General features: G+C 31.6%; 3 protein-coding genes across 4 annotated transcripts; 2 read left to right on the top strand and 1 right to left on the bottom strand.

Moving 5' to 3' along the window:
• Positions 1 to 2998: 2998 nt before the first annotated feature.
• On the bottom strand, positions 2999 to 12783 carry LOC114421366 (polyneuridine-aldehyde esterase-like). 2 transcript variants are annotated; one of them, XM_028387263.1, is made up of 2 exons: positions 12421 to 12783; positions 2999 to 3234 (listed from the first exon to the last, which is right to left on the bottom strand). In XM_028387263.1, exons 1-2 carry the CDS (start codon positions 12629 to 12631, stop codon positions 3215 to 3217), a joined length of 231 nt encoding a protein of 76 aa, XP_028243064.1. In that variant the 5' UTR covers positions 12632 to 12783; the 3' UTR covers positions 2999 to 3214. The 2 variants fall into 2 exon arrangements, with proteins under 2 accessions (XP_028243064.1, XP_028243057.1); XM_028387256.1 differs by lacking the exon at positions 2999 to 3234 and adding an exon at positions 8714 to 8889 and having other exon boundaries at positions 12421 to 12782.
• Positions 12784 to 12932: 149 nt separating this feature from the next.
• LOC114421357 lies at positions 12933 to 13828 on the top strand. The gene has a single exon (XM_028387244.1). The coding sequence runs from the start codon at positions 12973 to 12975 to the stop codon at positions 13480 to 13482; it is 510 nt and encodes a 169-aa protein (XP_028243045.1). The 5' UTR covers positions 12933 to 12972; the 3' UTR covers positions 13483 to 13828.
• A 2406-nt stretch (positions 13829 to 16234) lies between these two features.
• On the top strand, positions 16235 to 18208 carry LOC114421347 (thioredoxin-like protein HCF164, chloroplastic). The gene is made up of 4 exons (XM_028387232.1): positions 16235 to 16560; positions 16641 to 16835; positions 17356 to 17459; positions 17628 to 18208. The coding sequence occupies exons 1-4, from the start codon at positions 16384 to 16386 to the stop codon at positions 17908 to 17910; spliced, it is 759 nt and encodes a 252-aa protein (XP_028243033.1). The 5' UTR covers positions 16235 to 16383; the 3' UTR covers positions 17911 to 18208.
• Positions 18209 to 18678: the final 470 nt, after the last annotated feature.

The raw sequence follows: 18678 nt of genomic DNA, 5'->3' as shown, positions 1-18678 counted from the left end.
TCGCCGTCAAGGGCCATGTCCATGTCATTGCATTGTATGGTATGGTATAGTATGGGATACATACACTACAAACCCCTATTCCTATATACATGGGTCATGGGCCCCTACTCATGTCTCATGTTTCTCCTTATCCAGCACTACAGCTTTCTCAGGGCTCCTCTCATTTCGTCTTTTTTTCTTCTTCTTCTTCACTTCTTTTCACCTTCCTTCTCTCCTTTTTAAATCCCTAAGTACTGATGATGATGAATGATAATCACTCCTTCTCCAATCTAAGACTGCATGTGATTGACTTTTAATGATCCTCCCTTTGATCATTCAGAGAAGCCTTTGTGTTTGGCTGCATATAGAGATACTCTATATGTTCCATATTAATGTGTATCAAACCCTTGAATGTCTCATTACAACAACAAGCATCGTCACTAACCTCGGATACCTATCTATCTACATATATTGTACACTAGATAAGCAAATTTAGCTTAAACACTTGCGCGTTTTTTTTTTCTAGACCCTAGGCCATTAAGGAAGCTAGCTAGATAGCTATAACATAATCCTCAAAGGCAAAACAAAAATGTATACAAAATTTTAGCCTCATTTCTACAAATTAATCATATGGTAAATAAAGAAAGTAATGCATCTTAGTTGTAGATTTTCTTCGCCATGTTGGACGGTCCCTACCTTAAAAGCAGCAAAATATGCTTACATGCATAGGTATAGGTCATCTGAATCCTACAATGAAATTGATTGAGGAGTGAGAATTCCAACGGAGGTTTCAAAGCTGACAAAAGCTATTGTTGGACAAGATTCCTTGGGTAGCAAAAATAGTAAGCTAAAATTCCATAGATCGCCTCATGTGTCGGGGGCGTATGGTTTCTAATCGGAGTGGGGAGAGACCTATAAGAGGATTTTCTCACATATCAAATTCATATTAGGCTACTAGGTACTAGTAGCTCACAAAACCACGACCAACAAAGTCGTTATAAGAATTTTCAGTTTACTGTTATACCAAGGCTAGCTATCAGAGCCTTGTTCCTTTAGGCCTTAGGTGCTTAATTAGCCAATTTTAAGCATAATTAGTTTAGGATCGGAAAATGAAAATAAATGTTATTAAATAGTAATAGCATTTTTTTTATAAAGAATATCATATTTAATATTCTCAATATATTCATACCATGATTTTTAATATAAATAAATAAAGAGATGATCTAATTGATCTTAAGTAAAAATAGGATTAAATAATCTCATATTAGATAGCCTAATAAAATTATAAGAATTATATTATGAGTTAGACACTTTTTTAGTTTTTTATACACAATTTTTTTTATTAATTATATGCTCTTCCTATTATTTTTTACTAAATATATTCTACCTTTGTCTTCCTGACTTTTTCTCCTACATTGCACAAGAACAAAAAAAAAATTACTTCTACGTGAAGCGTTTATCACCGCCTAAGCAAATTGCAGCACTTGGACACAACTTGGCTGCACCATCACTACGGTATCAGTTTACAATTCATGAGAATGAGTGAAATCAAATAGTGCAGTTTCTATTCCTCTATTCATCTTAGTGTGCGTGAGTGTTAGATAGCAAACTTTTCTCATTTTTGTATTCCACCGTGATCAGTTTGCGAAGGAGTTTCTCCGAGAGATGAAAGATTGGATAAAAAAAAATAGATGTCATCATTTTTTTTTATAAGAGATGGTGTAAAAACAATTACAGAAATAAAAAATCCTAAATCTGAAAAGTGGACAAATTAGAAATTAGTAAAAAGTAATGAATATAATATATAATTATTTAAAATTTTGTGTATAAAAACAATCTAAACAAATGGATTCAACTTTTAATATGGTACGGTTGTTCTAATTGACTAGACCACAAAGAATGGGATAAACCCATTTTTGGTTGGGGTTAATTAGACAAATCTATAAATAAATTTATAGCCTTAAGATACTCATTAAGATACCCATTAATTAAAGGCTTATTTGGTAAGTATTTGGATCATCTCATGTTACCCAATAATTTAAGATACCCATTTAAATTTTCTATTTTGTCTCAAAATATTTATTATTCATAAAATCAATAAAACATTAATTCTTTTTTAGTAATATCCCCATTTATTAGTATTAATTCATTTAAATATTTAAATTTATTTACAACTACATCCTAACTCTTTTTAATAAGGGACATTTTTGACAATTTTTTATCATATTAATTTTTATAATTAATAATTTTTTAAGAAGTGTGTATACTACCTTAAAAACAAATAATATAAGACAGAGAGAATAATAAGTATTTAAGTACATTACTTATTCAATTTCCATTGGGTAATTTTATATTCACAGATTTTCTTTACACTGTATAAAAGAGTGTTGAGTGAAAAAATAAACACATTTAATGTTGTTAATTCAAATATGAACTCTATAGTTGCAGTGCATACATTAGTTTTTGTTCGCATTGTATTATAAAAATATATTTAAAGCTACTCAATATTTATAAACACACATGTTGAATTTTACACATTGTAGTAGAAATATTAGCTGTTCCATTTCTATTTACTTTCACATATACTTAATTGACAAATATAAATTTAATGGTTGCTATTTTTAGATATACATGGTGTCTTCAAATTTCATTAATATATAATAACTAATAATAATTTTTTTTCACTTTAATTTATGATCTATAATTTGTTCATCCTATTTTTAAAAAAATGACAATTTTAATTCAATATTCAATTTTACATATATTTTATTTCTTTTAATTAGTCTAATTGAATTCTATATGTATCTAACATAAGGTACTATAAAAAAATGAATTAATTAAAATATAATATTTTTTATGATTTTATATTATTTCTTTTCTTAACATATTATATGAATTAAAATTATTAATTATAATCGGTTTAGATGGCTCAATTACAGTAGGATCGGTGAATTATAAATTACGTGTCTTCTAATTCAATAATCCGTATGGGTTTCAAAAGACTGCTAAATATCCCCTCAAGGTGAAAAACCAATCGAAAGTCCATTGTTGTATAATAATCATTTCATACTGTGCATAAAAGACATGATTGTAAACAATCCTAAATATGGAGAATCTTTGCACACCGCAGTAGTTTGTCCAACAAACTCGTTTATTTAATTTCTGTTAAAGGGGTGTGACTCTTACACAATTATTTCAACTCCGTCTCTGGCTATATATAACCTGCATCTTCTTTCTAGCAAAGCCACCTGGAAACTGGGATAATAATAGAAGCAGAAAACATTATTAAAGGTAAAACAATTCACCTTCACGAATTGAGCGAATCTTTCTAGATTAGCTTTCAAGCGCATAGAAACCAATAAAGCACTGATCTGAAGCCAATTTTCAAGCGCATAGAATTGTTTACTTGCAAGCTCATATTTACCTCATGAGAAATCACGATCTAGAAAGGGTCCATTTTCACCCAACAACTAATTAGAGATAATTAAAATCGCACGCTTAATTTGATTATTTTTTTGTCCTATTAGAACAATATGGTTATAATAAGTGGCTATAGTGTTAATTAGGGATTGATGTATACTAGATAATGACTATGATTTTGATAATAAATTTGTCGTTTGTAATTTTCCTTTGCTTAGAAGGGGAGTTAATGGATAATGGGGTCTAAGTTATATCATTTCACACCCTACACATAATACAAAGAATTGAAGTGGCACGTAGCTTCTGTTCTTTTCTCCCCTTGGTGCTAATTAATTGATGTTTCCTCTTGAAATTCTATTTTTATATGGTCAAATACCAAGCGAAAGGAACAGATACAGATAGTCCATGCTCTTGTCTGGTAAAGGTTGTTTTTAGAGATTTATTTAATTTAAGAGTTCCTTGGCGAAGCTGTAAAAAGAAATTACATCTTAAAATAACCTGCTAAAGACTCTCGCGGCTGATAATGGTTGTAGAGATGTATTAATTTAGTGAGGGGTGATAGCTACTAAATATGAGTTATTTTTTATAATAAAATATATTTAAAAGATTTTTAAAAAATATTTATTTAGTTGTTATTTTTTACTTAAATGATAGAAATTGATATTTTATTTATTTATGACTTATAGATATGACAATGAAGGATTAAAATAAAAAAATTATAAAATATCAAAAATATAAATAAGGAAGATTTTTTACATCAAGTTCAAGTCCACTCCGACAATTATAAAAAGAGAGTCAAGTCCAAGTTTACTCCAACAACTATAAAAAGGGAGTCAAGCCAAAGAGGGAAGACATCATCCCGGAGACTTAAAATTCTCTAATGAATACATCTTAAGTTTGAGCATCTCAAATAGGAGAATCCTTCTTTCTATGTCTTATGAGAGACTAAACCCTTAGTTAGGGTCTAGCAGACCTAAAAAGTCAAAAAATGTATTGTACACTTCATAACATGTGTTTTCTTTTCTATTATCCTTTCTTACTTTTAATTTCATGCATTATTCATCCTTACATCATCTGTAAGGATTAGGTGCTGGACAGAGGATAATCTTTAATAGAAAAACAAGGAAGATTTTGCATACATCAGTCTTAGGGATTAGTCACTCGACAGAGAATAATTTCTAATAGAACTAAAAGGAATGGTATCTTAATAAAATCATTGCTAGACATATAGTGATTGCATTATGCCCATGCATCAAAGCAAACATCTAAAATTAGACTTTCATATATTTTATCTAGTGAGTCTTTGCAAAGACATTTGAGAGATAAATAGGTAAGATAGACTTGTTAATCGTGAGAGATCTAGGAAAGTATTTTAACATATGTGGGTAGGAAAAAATTCATCAAATTGATAGAAAAAAATCTAAAATAATACATCTTAGGCAAATAAGGCAGCCTAAGTTCTAACATTATTACATTCTGAATTTATTTGTCTTTATCTTTATCTTTATCTTTTATTTTTCTTATCTTATCTTTCATTCTTTTTATCTTTACCATCTTTTATCTTTTCTTTTAAATCTTTACCTTATCTTCTATGTTTCTTTATCGGTTATTTTAAATTCTTTATCTCTTACTTGTAAATTAGGTTTGCATAAGTCTAAGCACAAATAAAATCCTTGTGGATTCGACACTCGAACTTTCCAGTACTTTATTACCTGTCACAAATTTGATGTCTTTGCCAATAAATTATCAGAAGGGTAAGTGAGAGTAATTTAAGAAATAAATTTTAACTAAATGGACATCAATAATCAAAATTAAAAATATGTAACTATTTAAAAAATCACTACACACGACTTTCAAAAATTACATAATTTTTTTATTTTAATCTTAATTATTGATAATTAAATTTAATAGTCAACATTTACCGTCACCAGATGATCAGTGAAGTCACTAGGCAATAGTCAAAATTTACCTATAAAATACAGTATTTTATACAGAGGGAGAGAGAGTAGCTACTTCATGGTCCACTTTCTTTTTTCTTTTTTTAATTAATAAATATTAATTGTTAGATTGTGAATTTTTATTAATGAAAGAATTTAAAGTTATGATATTTTTTCTCTCTCTTCCGTTTATTGTTAAAGCAATCTTATGACTCTTCATGGTCTATATTTCCGTCTCTGAAATTTTATGAGTAGAAAACTTACTAACTGCACGATGATAATAATTGGGATCATTGCAGTGCTAGAAAGGCTGAAATTACAGTGAAAATACAGTTCAAACACTGTTTAGAATGGTAGATAGTTTTTCTTTTTAATTTTTTTTTATTAAACTAAGTGTTCTTTTTATACATGATGCGGTGAGATTTTATATGTAACTCCTGACAACCACAACACAATTGTGGATTCTATAGAAAGAAAATTCATTAACATGGCATGCTAGTTAATTTAGTTTGCATCTGTCATGATCCTTATGACTGTATGGAAATAGTATTATTTAAAAAAACGAGGCGCCTGACACTAACACTGAATGTTGAATGTGTATTTAATTATTTTGACGAAATTTGGAGTTTGGTCATAGTTATCCAATAGAGTATAAATGGTTTGTATTATAGATGTGTAGGTAAGCTTGTAGTAGCCAGGTTTTTGTGTACTATGTTATATATATATATATATATATATATATATATATATAAGGGTTGGTTACCTACAAAAACTTATTTTTAGTAATATTTTTTTCTAACATTTAATAAAAATATTACTATAATATTTTTTAATTACATTTAAAAAAATATTATCAAATTATAAATAAATATTATTCATATATTTTTATGATATTTTATCAAAAAATATATATAGTTCATGTTGTTAAAACTTAAAATAATAATAAAAAATTAACATGAATTATATATAACATTTAATAAATGTTACAGAAAAAATTAACAATATTTGTTCATAATTTTATAATATTTTTTTTAAAAGTTATTAAAAAAATTTAATAATATTTTTAATAAGGGTTAGATAAAAAAAAATATTTTTAAAGATCTCATCTGTGGTAGTGATTTGACCACTACGTAATTTATTTATTATCTTTTGCTAAAAAAAACCCTTAAAAGAAGGCAAAAGCTAGCCCAAAAGCAAACTATTAAGCCATATAAATGAATTATTTGTTGTTATATATATATATATAAACAAATGAGTACATTGATACATAACTTCATCATTTGCCTCACTACAGCAGTGAAGCTATATAGAGAAAAATTCCAAGCAACACAAGGGGATGAATTGGCATTGTTATTTCAGTTGAAAATTATCTTGTCTAAAGTTCTAAACCGGTGGATGCATTGGGGGGGTGGGGGGCGCTAAAAGTTATATATAGATTTTTTTATGGGATTGGTTTTGGAGCCAAAATGATCTATGGGATTATCCTGAAACCATGAGAGAACTATGCAGTGAAGAATAGGCTACTGTTTTTACTGTTGTGGATAGAACTTTAGTCTTAGGACGCACCGGCTTTGTAGAGATAATTTTTATTGATTTTTTTGTGCTAGCTAGATTCCAACCAGACAAATTAGCTATAAATTAATTATATATGACGCTTAATTAGCAGTATGTGCAGAATTAGTCAATTGTGTTCTGCTTAGTTATTTATTGTAGTTTGCTGCTTTGGTTTTCAGGCCTTCAGTGGCGTTGCTTTGGTTTGTCATGGCTTATATGAGATTAACAGGTGTTGAAGGTTGGTTCTGTTACAGATCTCAGAACTTATATTGCACATGTACTCATGCTAGTCTTGAGCATCCCTTTTGCTTAAGATCTAGTACTGTATCCTTATTTCTTTTAATAAATTAAAATTATTTGGCTTATCTAAGAAAAGGAATATAGATTCTGATGATATGCAATGCAGGCAATTACATACTCTTCGGACAGTATAATTTTCTAAATTATTAGTTCCTTCAAGTAATGATATCAGCAATGCTATTATAGCATTCGAATTCAACATGACCTGTACATATACTGATAAAGGTGGAACAAAGAGATAAAGGAAAAAGAAACCATAACACAGCAGCCTTAATTAGAACATTGTAAGCATGTGCATGTCAGATTCCTCTACCTCACCGCACATTGGCTTGATTACTAACATCTAGCATTAATATATATATATATATATATATACTTCATCGATGCAGCTTTAAGGGAATTGTAAACAGTCTCTGGAAAGGGGGGAGGGGGAATACGGGGAACCTTTTCCACATGCTTCTCCAAATGCTCTTTGGCTATTTAATTTCACTAAAGTTGTTGCATGAAGATGTACTGTATCAATGTTGAAATGCACGCTCTATGATTTGTTTTAATAGTATACGTTGTTTCTTTTCGGCTGATGATAAATGATTTTTGTAGGCTGGAGTTGTTATTTTTTTTCATCCAACTAACACAATTAAATTATGATTTTATTATTTTTTTTTCCAAACATTATCACGAAATTATGTTTTTATTATGTTATTTGAAAGTGAAAAAAAAATACACATCAAAACGAAGATTTTGTTGTGTATTTTGTTAATGAAGTCATGTTTGTATTATGCAAAGTTTTTGCATCCTATTTTATACAATAAAAATATAATTTCATTTTGTATTTTTATGAATTTTTAAATTAATTTTAAATACAAGTTACCTATTTTTAAAAGAACTCAAAATAATTATGATATAATTTATTAATTTTAATAGTAAATGGTATATTTTTAATTAAACATAAATTAATTGGTTAGAAGTTACCATTTATAAACATAACCGAATTAATTAGTGATATTAATTTATATCATAATAAATTTGATTATAATTAAAGATGGAGGGGAAGAAAATAGTGAGAGAGGAGGAAAAATAGGGGAGTGTTATGATGGAGAAGTGAGAAAAGGTTGCGAGTGTAGGAAAACTGAGAATGATAAATGGTCATTTGCTAAGATTTAGAAGTGTCAATAACAACTCTAACAGTGGAAATAACAATATCCACTATAGGCCTTTAACTAATGGGTGGACAAAAGCCCAAGGAAAAACTAAGCCCAATAAAGTAGACAGGACAATTATAGGAAGTCCATCTATAAAAATCCCTGAAACTACAAACACTTTGCCTTATTAACGATGACAAATTTTGATTTTTGGTCTTTATAGTCATCACACATAATTTTACAAATAAAATCAACAGACATGTATTCAGTAGTTAGTAATAGGTGTCGGTTATCTCTTGAAGGTAAGAGAAAAGCTCTTGCGGTTTAGAGAACATGGACATGTGATCAGCACCAGCAATCACTTTGACATCGTTAGGAGGGTTTCGTTCAATCATAAACAGTTGGAAATCATGCTTAAACAATTTATCTTGTTCACACACTATATAGACTTTGGCAACAATTCCGTAGTTGTCTCTTGTGAGTTGTGTATTCTCTTGCAAATCTTCATCACCAAAGATAGGAAAGGGTCTCAATAGTGACAATGCCAGGGTCAAGTCCTGGGTCGTTTACACATGCCATCAAATATCGTGGTTAAGAGATGTTTGCGATCAAGTGTAAAATCAATAATGCTTAATAAACTAATTTTATGTTTGTTAATTTGAATCTATCAATATTATTACCATGATAATTGATAACCAAAAAACGGTATGTAAATTTCTAGATTGATCTTAATAAATACTTAATTTTATAAATTCTGTACCAAAACAAATTATACTGTACCAAAAAAAAGTTTTTTGATAAATTTCTAAGATTAATCAAAAGATTTTCAATATTTTTTAACAATAAAATAAATAGTGAGACTAAGATTAATCAAAGGCTTTCATTGAAAAAATTTATGAGAGAGTGAAAAATGGGCAATTACAAGGGTCAACCTTCAAAACTACCACATGGGAAGAAATTAACAAGGACTTGTTTGAGATGATCCAAACTAATTATGGTGTGGATAAGCTGAAGTCTAAGTTTAATCGTCTGAGACAAATGCATCGTGATTTTTCAACTTTGCTAGCCCGTACCGGAGTCACTTGGGAAATGGAATCCAACAAATTGAATGCCCCTGATGAAGTATGGGACGGATTGATTAAGGTATAACTTGATCCTAAAATTATTGTTATTGTTATTGTTGTATGTTGTCATTGCTTAGTATTGACATTGTACACTTTATCTTTTATAGAAAGGAAGGCATTACAAGAATTTCAAGAAACATGGTTTTGAGTACAACTATGATATCCTCAGTGACATATTCAATTCAAGCACATTAATTGGGAAACTAAGTCATGCTTTTACTCAAGAGCCACCAAATTCTAATGAGGAGAAAGCCATGGAAGGTGATTTCCTTACAAAGGGGATTCATATTAATGTTTCCGATGATGAGAAGGATGATATGAAAGGGCTTAGGCACAAAAGGAAGGAAATATTTTCTTTGGGTGAGCGTCGCCGTAAAGAGGGAAAGACTTCTAACAAAGGGATGTTAGACAAAATTGTAAGCATATGGAGTGATTCAATGAGCCAAAGGACAACAACTTCAAGAGCTAGAGAAAAGCGATATAAGGGAAAGACTTCTCAAACTTCTTAAGCTACTGGTCCAATAAGTGAGTCTTATTCAGCAAAGGCATGCATGGAATTGTTGGACAGCATGCAAGATGTTCCCACTTCAGCTTACTTTAAGTTGATGGAGAAGTTTACGAGTGAGCATTGGAGGCAAATGTTCATAGTGATGGATGCAGAGCGAAGCAAACAATTGATAAAATCTCTTACTGAGTAGAATCTCTTGTTGAGCATTGGAGGCAAATGTTTATTCAAAGTGTTTATGTCATGTGTCTAAACTTGTTTAATTTTATTGTGGTGTGTCTGCACTTGTTTAATTTTATTGTGGTGTGATGGATTGCTTTATGTTTTTATAATTAGGACGTCATTGTGTACATTATGCTTGGTATAATGGTAGGTTATATTACGGGACAATGTTTTTAATTAATGCTTTACATTATTTATATGTGCAGGTAGATATGTCTTTGAATTCATCTGACAATAACTCAAGTAGCATAGATTCTGAATTGGATGATTATGGCGATTTAATGGATTTAGTGTTAGTTATGACCATCATGGAATATGAACAGAGTTTTATTGATAAAACTCCATGTAGGACATCTTACATCTATGTTGACCGAAAAAATGTATACCAGAATTCTTAGTAGGTCATGAAACAAGATGTTATGAGAACTTCCGGATGAAGAAAGATGTATTTATGAATTTTTGTGAAACTTTAAAGGAAGTTGGTAATTTATGTGATGGTAAGAAAGTCAACATAGAGGAAGCGGTTGCAATGTTCTTAATTATAATATGTCATAACTTGTGTCATCGGGTAGTTGCTAAACGGTTTCAACATTCATTGCGTCATCGGGTTCCGAATTATCCTAAAAGCAGTTTACAAGCTAGGCACGGGCATAATCCATCAAAGAAATCAAACAAGTACACATCCTCATATTAGGGGCAATCCAAAATACTACCCATACTTCAAGGTATTTCTTTATTAATAATTTAGTTTACTTATATTTTTCTAGTGAAGTAAGTATCATGTTAAAATCATTATAAATGTAGGATTGCATTGGTGCCATTGATGGAACGCATGTATCTGCTTGGGCTCCTGCTTCTAAACAAACTGCTTTTCATGGAAGAAAAGTGTTGGTGACACAAAATGTATTAGCTATGTGTGATTTTGATGTGCTTTTCACGTTTGTTTATTCTGGTTGGGAAGGGATGGCAAACGATTCAAGGGTATTTTTGGATGTTTTATCTCCCGAAAATAATTTCCCAAAGCCTAATGGAGGTATGTTTATCTTTTATTTATTTATTAGTTTAATGTAATGATTGTTATAGTCCAAAGCATACATTTTTATTGAATAGATGAATTGTTCTTGTTGCAGATTAATTATATTTGGTTGACTCTAGATTTCCTAACATGTCAGACTATCTTGCCCCTTTAAGAAGGAACATATATCATTTGTGCGATTTTCGTGAAGGAGGTGGTCGTCCACGTGGAAAAGAAGAATTATTCAATTACAGTCACTCTTCATTAAGGAATGTCATTGAAAGATGCTTTGGAGTTTTGAAAGCAAGATTTCCAATTTTGAAATTGATGTCAAGTTATCCCATTAGAAGACAAAGATTAATTCTCATTGCTTGTTGCACTATACATAATTTTATAAGAATGAAAAATGGTGCGGATACACTCTTTGACCAATATGCTCAACAACTCGTGGATATGAATGACCAATGGTTAAGTGTAGAGCAACAAGGTGTCAACGAAAATCAAGTAGCTGAAATGGCACAAGTTCGACAAACCATAACAAATGAAATGTGGAAAAATTACCGTAGATCTTAAAAGAATTTATATTTAATGTTAAGTTTTTGTTAGCATTCAAACTTAAGAACTTTCATTTATATTTAATGGCTTGTATTATCTTATTTATTATTTAGAGTTAAATTGCAAGATGATTTTATTTCAAGTTAAATTGCAAGTTAATTTTATTAATTCTTCACTTGTTTTTTTTGTATTTATATAAAATAATATACATCAGTTATGAAAATAGTTCAAACTAAACGCATCTTTAGTGTTTTTATTTCCTAAAAACAGAAAACAAGAAATCAAACCAAATTTGTTTTCAGAATTCTAATCTTTTGAAAATGAAAACAATTTTCAAGAAATAAAAACAGAAAATAAAAATGCAAACCAAACATATCTTAAGAGATTTAATTAATTTGTTTTAGGTCTAACCCAAATTATTTAGATTAGTTTAAATCAATTCAGATTGGAATATGATCGAGAGTCACTTACACCCTTATTTATTCATTACTAGTCAATAGTCACTAACTAATCTCTCCATTATCTTGGTTTGACAAATGACAATAGACATAAGTATGCAACCTGCATTCTCCTTAGCCCAAAGACACACAAAATCACGTATATATATGATATGATGAAACTAGGAGTTAGAAATTATTTAGCAGAAAAGAATGGTTAATATATATACCTCTTGGAGTTTTATCAAATACTGCAGCTGCAATCTTGGTAGGGAACAATTCCATGGCTACAGATATGCATAGACGACCAAAGCTATGACCCACAAGGATTACTTGCTCTTCTTCTGCCAAAGACAGCAGAAATTCCATCAATGGCTCAAAATATTCTGTGATCGAATTAAGCTCGCCCTTCTGCTTTTGATTGATGCCATATGCAGCCATGTCTAGAGCTGTGAATTCGTGTCCACTTGATTTCAGCAAATCAGCGACCTTATATCAACACCAAATGCCTCTTGTTCTTCTCCCTCTCCATCATTATTCTTTGCTCTCTCTTCACACCTTATCCTTCTACCCACCCATAAATAATAAGAGTCTCAAAAGGATTGGATTTAAACCCGCGGGTCATTTAATCCGCACCGTTTTATTACTACCCATTTTTGCCGCGTGACACGTGTCGTGCTTATAACGGTTAATTAAACAAGGGACATTATTGTAATTAAATAAATTGATTAAAGTTTGGAAGTGCGAGTGGCCACACGTAGAGGATCAGTGAGGTTGTGGCAATGGTTTGTGCAATCTCGTCATCACCGTTCTCAACTCTCTCGTTTCGGCGTCTCGTCGTACGCAATGCGACGCCGTCTCCGTGCAAGCCGCGTGCCGTTAAACCCTTAACGGCACTTCCGAGCGCGGGGCGGAGGCAGTTGCTGTTTTTTCTGACGGCGACGACGGCGTTGACGGCGAGGGAAGCGGCGTCCGTGGCGCAGGACATTCCCTTGTTCGGGATACGGAAGAGTCTGAAGAAGGTGGAGGAGGAAGCGGAGGAGATTGTGAGAGAGGGATTTGAGGCTGCGGATAAGGGATTGGTGGCGGCGGAGAAGGGGCTGGAGACGGCGGAGAAGGGGTTGGTGGCGGCGGAGAAGGGGATAGAGGAAGCGGAGAGGGAGATAGAGGAGACGGTGAGTTTTGGGGGGTTGGCGCAGGCGGGAGCGGTGGCGGGAGCGGAGGTTTTTGGGATTTTGGTTGCAACGGCAGTGGTGAACGGTATTTTGGGTCCTGAAGCTCAAAAATCGTGACTCGTGAGTTGGTCATAACTCATAAGTAATTATCAGTACATTGTTGTTGTCCATCGATATCGTAGTGTTAAGTGTTCAATTGGATATGTTTTTGTGGAAGTTGATCCAGTCACTTTGTAAGAATGTCCGCTTTACGTGTTCATGTTTGTAGCTTTGTGATCATATCGTTTGAATGAATCAATGCATCTAGAATCCAATAGCATTGTTCCTATGCATAGAAATTGTTCGTTATCATAGTATTTTTTGTTGACTTTTAGCCTTATGGACTATGAGACTACTAAAGTATTAAGCATAAGCAATTCCTGTTCCTCACAAATCTTGTGATCATATAGATGATAATTTACTATCGGACTCGCATGTGGACTTGGATTTTTAAGCTATCATGTCTATATTAATCCCGTGTGGACTTGGATTTTTGAATTATGATGATGAGTGGATTGTTGGAAAAAAAAAACCTTTGTAATTTGTCGATAATAAGTTTTTTTAATCTTTAAATCACTTTATACAAATATACACCTACAAAATTAGTAAGTTTGCATAAAGGTAGAGCCATATAATTAATTTAAATCTTATTAATCTTTAATTGAAAGTGACTATAAAACTGCATTATATGAAAATATCTAGTTCCTTTTATGCCCCGTGATGGAAGGTAATATGTGACATTGCAATTTTTAGACTGAATTAAACTCGTATTTTGTGTGTTTTTCTCATATTACACTCGATATTTTTTTTATATTACTTTTATCCCTTCTTTTAACTCTGTTATCTAACGTCAATTGAAATATGAGAGTAAACGAAATTATCCTACTATCTTTGTAACACTCGTATCCCTATGATTTTTTTCAAATTACACTTGATACTCTTTTCCTTTTTTAGATTACTTTTATCTCCTCTTGTTAACATTGTTAACTAACGTCAATTGAAATATGAGAACGGATGAAATTGTTCTAGCATCTTTGTTAAATACTCAATAACAAACTAACAATTGATCCTCTGCATGGACCTTTCTTAAGGTAATAACATTTTTTTTTAATATTTGACATTTACTTCATTGTTGCTAATACTTAAAGAAGATGTCGCTCTTGATTGAGACATTATATCAAACACCTAACCATAAAAAATAAATATTTCAAAGAAAGGAGTTAAAAACACAAATGGAGAAGCAAAACACTAAAATTTGAAGCAAATGACATTATTCGATCAATAGGCATTGTTGGAAACATGCTTAACAAAAACGTAACAACTAAATGATCCAACACGCACAATAAAAATTGAACTAAAAAGAAAAAGAAGAAGAAGAAGAAGGAATGATTTAACACATGTGTGCCAACAAGGTGAGTTCATGTTCAACAAAAAATTGGATTCACATCCAATTAGAGAAAAAAGAAAAAGAAGGAAGAGTCTTAAAATATTTTCAAGTTGAAAATTGTGTCATGTCTTTTATGGAGTTAAGAGGAAGAAGATGAAAATATTTTAGACATAAATTTTTATTAAAAATCATGTGACTAACATATGTCTATCCGTTAGATTATTAAAGGATGCTTAGGAGCGAGAGATGTGGGTATAATGAACTAAACAAGTAAAGGTTTTATGTAGGGTAAAAAAAAAAAGAAAAAGTACTGAGTGTAATTTGAAAAAAAAATACAAGAAGTAAGTATAATTTATTCTATTTTTTATGATAGTTAAAAACTGTTACATTTTGTAATTTATAATTATTTTTTGTAGTGTTTTTTTACTGCTGAAAATTAGTTCATTATTAATGTCAATTGAGGGAGTTAGTAATTATGTTCAATTGTGACATATTTTATAAAATTAGAGACTAAAAATTGATAATTTAATATAATGAATTTAAAATAAACTTGTTAAATATTTATAGAGACTACAAATATGTTTAATCCTAGATTGGACTTAATCAACCATTGTAATTTTTAGTGATATGTAATTTTTTTGTAGGAATTTATTACTCGGTGAATTGCTTGGTGAAAATGAATTACAAGTGAAAGTATAATGCTTAGTGAAGTCACATTTCATTTTTATAAAATGATCTCTACTGACAAGCTGTGGTTAACTTTTTCTTGGCTTTTTTTCTTGTTTTGAAGACCAAGTAAATAAATAAATAAATAAAAATCCAAAGCAAGATTAATCGTGGGAGAGGACAACACCTCAAATAATGCAATTTGTGATAATTATCTTTAAGGCAAATATTTTTTTAATTAAAGATCAAATACAATTATAACGTGTATCATTATAATTTACAAGAAAGGAAAATGACCTTTCTAAAATGTGAATGACAAATTCAATAGGTCGCTAAATTATTTGTAAGTTTTTAAATAGGATTGTAAATTTTTTATTCATGGGGTCTTGAACTAAAAAAGTTGATCCTAGGCTCTTTTTTTTTCTTTCTAAAAACCATCACAATGATAGTTTGTGGCAATTAAAAACACTATTATTTTTATTATTTAATAATTTTATATTTTTCCGTTACTTAAACAAATAATTTTATAAAAAACTTATGTTGAAGAAAATAGTTTTTCCCTTTTCAACTACCAATAAGTTTTTTATCTTTTAATTTTTAGTTTTTTCAAACATAACCTAAATAAAAAAAATAAATTGTGTTTTATTTTAATTTTAAATATTATAGACAAATCCTTTTTTTGCTAGAATCATCCATTTCTACAACAAGAGTTTTTTTTTTTTTTTAAAAAATGAATAGAGGTTGAATTTATCTAGTTTTTTCCCATAGTGATGGGAAGGAAAGAAAAAATCGTTGCTTTGCTAAATTGCCAGCGGTGCGGGTGTCAAATTCAGCACATCACATGGTAGCTGCTGCCAGTTCCTAATTCCTAATTTATTTGCCTTGCACTCTACCAACCAACTAGAAAGAAGATTTTTATTTGGTGAATGGCTCGCCTAATATCTTCAAACCCCATCGCCCTCCACAGATTTCAACCATGCCTTCCAATTTCTCGTCACTTCTCCGCAAATCCTCGCCGCCGCCGTCCCACCAACACCCGCAAATTACAGACCTTAGCGTGCCAAACAAACCCCAACCTTGATCAAAAGGATACCCCTACCACGGTATGTTTCTTTCCTTGCTTTTCTAAACAAGCAACGAGGTTGTTTATTTCTCACCTTAATTTTCTTTAACCTCTGCTCAGGATGAAGAAAAACTTGTGGTCGAGCCCAGCACGAGTACAACAACAAGTTCTCTTCCTCAATTGCCGACCAAAAACATCAACAACAAAATCGCACTTGTTTCTACCTTAGCGGCCTTGGGGCTTTTCTTATCTGCCAGGTTGGATTTCGGTGTTTCCCTCAAGGATCTCTCTGCCAATGCAATGCCTTACGAAGAGGTTTCTTCCCCCACGCTTCACTCTTTCTATTCTCTTAATTAATTCTTTTATGTTTAATTAATCATTTGATTCCTTGTGCCAACTTTACGCTTTAGTCCTTACACTTGAATAATTATGTTTTAGTTGTTCTGCTTCTGCCTCTATTTTGTGGCAAGTTTACACTGCCAGAACACTTATAAGAGGAACTAAAAAAACTATAAATCCTCATGTATGATTTTTTTTTTTTATCAACAAATGTTAGTTGTTGGGATTGTTAGTTTTTATTAGCAAGGAATTTGAAGCTGCGTCTTCTCTCTCTCCTTTCCTTCTCCCTCCTCATATAGGATTAAATCGTAGAACTGTTACGTATAGGAAATAAAACGAAGAATCAACGTCACACAAATGATTAATTCACCATCATTTTAAGATATCTGTTGGTTCTGACTAGGTTTTCTAGTTTCATTCGTGGTTGTTACTTGTTACATGATATCTGCTCCATATTTTTCTCATAGTTTTTGTGCTTTGGTGTTGGATGGTCCAGGCTCTCTCCAATGGGAAGCCCACTGTGGTGGAGTTTTATGCAGATTGGTGTGAGGTATGCCGGGAATTAGCTCCTGACGTCTACAAAGTAGAGCAGCAATTCAAGTAGTCATCTTTATGCACACATGTTTCCTTTTTCTACATTTATCTCTTTTGGATTTTGATGCCTTAAAGATTTGTTATCACCATTTATGATCACCCATAGTATTTCGTAAAACATTAATTTTCGTTAGTACTAATTCTAGTCTTGGCACCATTTAATTCTCAATATAGGGATCGAGTTAATTTTGTGATGTTGAATGTTGATAACACAAAGTGGGAGCAAGAGCTTGACGAGTTTGGCGTGGAGGGTATTCCACACTTTGCATTCCTGGATAAAGAAGGAAATGAGGAGGGCAATGTGGTCGGTAGGCTACCAAGACAGTACTTGCTTGAAAATGTGGATGCCCTTGCTCGTGGAGAAGCATCTGTTCCTCATGCTCGTGTTGTAGGTCAATATTCAAGTGCTGAGGCAAGGAAGGTGCATCAAGTTGCTGATCCAAGAAGTCATGGTTAGATGACCAAATATACAGTACCTTCTTTTACTGTTTCACAGTAACTGGTTCATTTGTCAGTGAGCAAACAACTCATTGCTCTTGTTTTTTTACCCTTCACAAGCCCACTATATTATAAACATTGTGCGAGTCTGTCATAGACTAGGATCCGAATCTAGGTATCAACTGAAATTGTTAGCTCAAATGTGTCTATATTCTTGCAATCTTGTTATAGGTGAAGATGCACTTGAATGTTTACAAATCTGCTACTCTATTCAATACTCATCATCTGTTTCATAACAATTTATATCTTCCCGCCCACCCCTCACACTCTAAATACATGGAATTCTTAGTCTATCAGAAAGTTATGGTTTTGGTGGAAACAATATGATTGTTCTGCCCCAATCATGGTTTACTACCCACGACAAAGAAATTTAAACGACATCTGATGACATAGGTTGTTCGCATTATTACCCGACGCAAGTCTGGATCCTACAGTGTATCTTTGATGTTTTCTACAATATTTGTATCTTCCTTTTGCTTGGACTCTCTTCGAGTTCTAGTGTCAATGTCTTAAGATTCAAAACATCACTGGCTTAATAGAAATAATGTTTTTTTTTTAAAAAAAAAAGAAGAAAAAAGAAACAAGCAGCAAAATAGGGCATGGCACAAGCATTGTTGTTAATACCTGTCACAGCCAGAAGATCTAGAGTTCTCTGACAACAAAGACACTGAAGCAGCGTTAAGACAAAGACAAGGATCATGTAGCAGCCATCAAGTGCTGCCTATAG

Source organism: Glycine soja, chromosome 1, assembly GCF_004193775.1.
Source record: "Glycine soja cultivar W05 chromosome 1, ASM419377v2, whole genome shotgun sequence".
Classification (NCBI taxonomy): domain Eukaryota; kingdom Viridiplantae; phylum Streptophyta; class Magnoliopsida; order Fabales; family Fabaceae; genus Glycine; species Glycine soja.
Note: the sequence above shows the minus strand (reverse complement) of the source record. Positions and strands in the feature narration are given on the sequence as shown.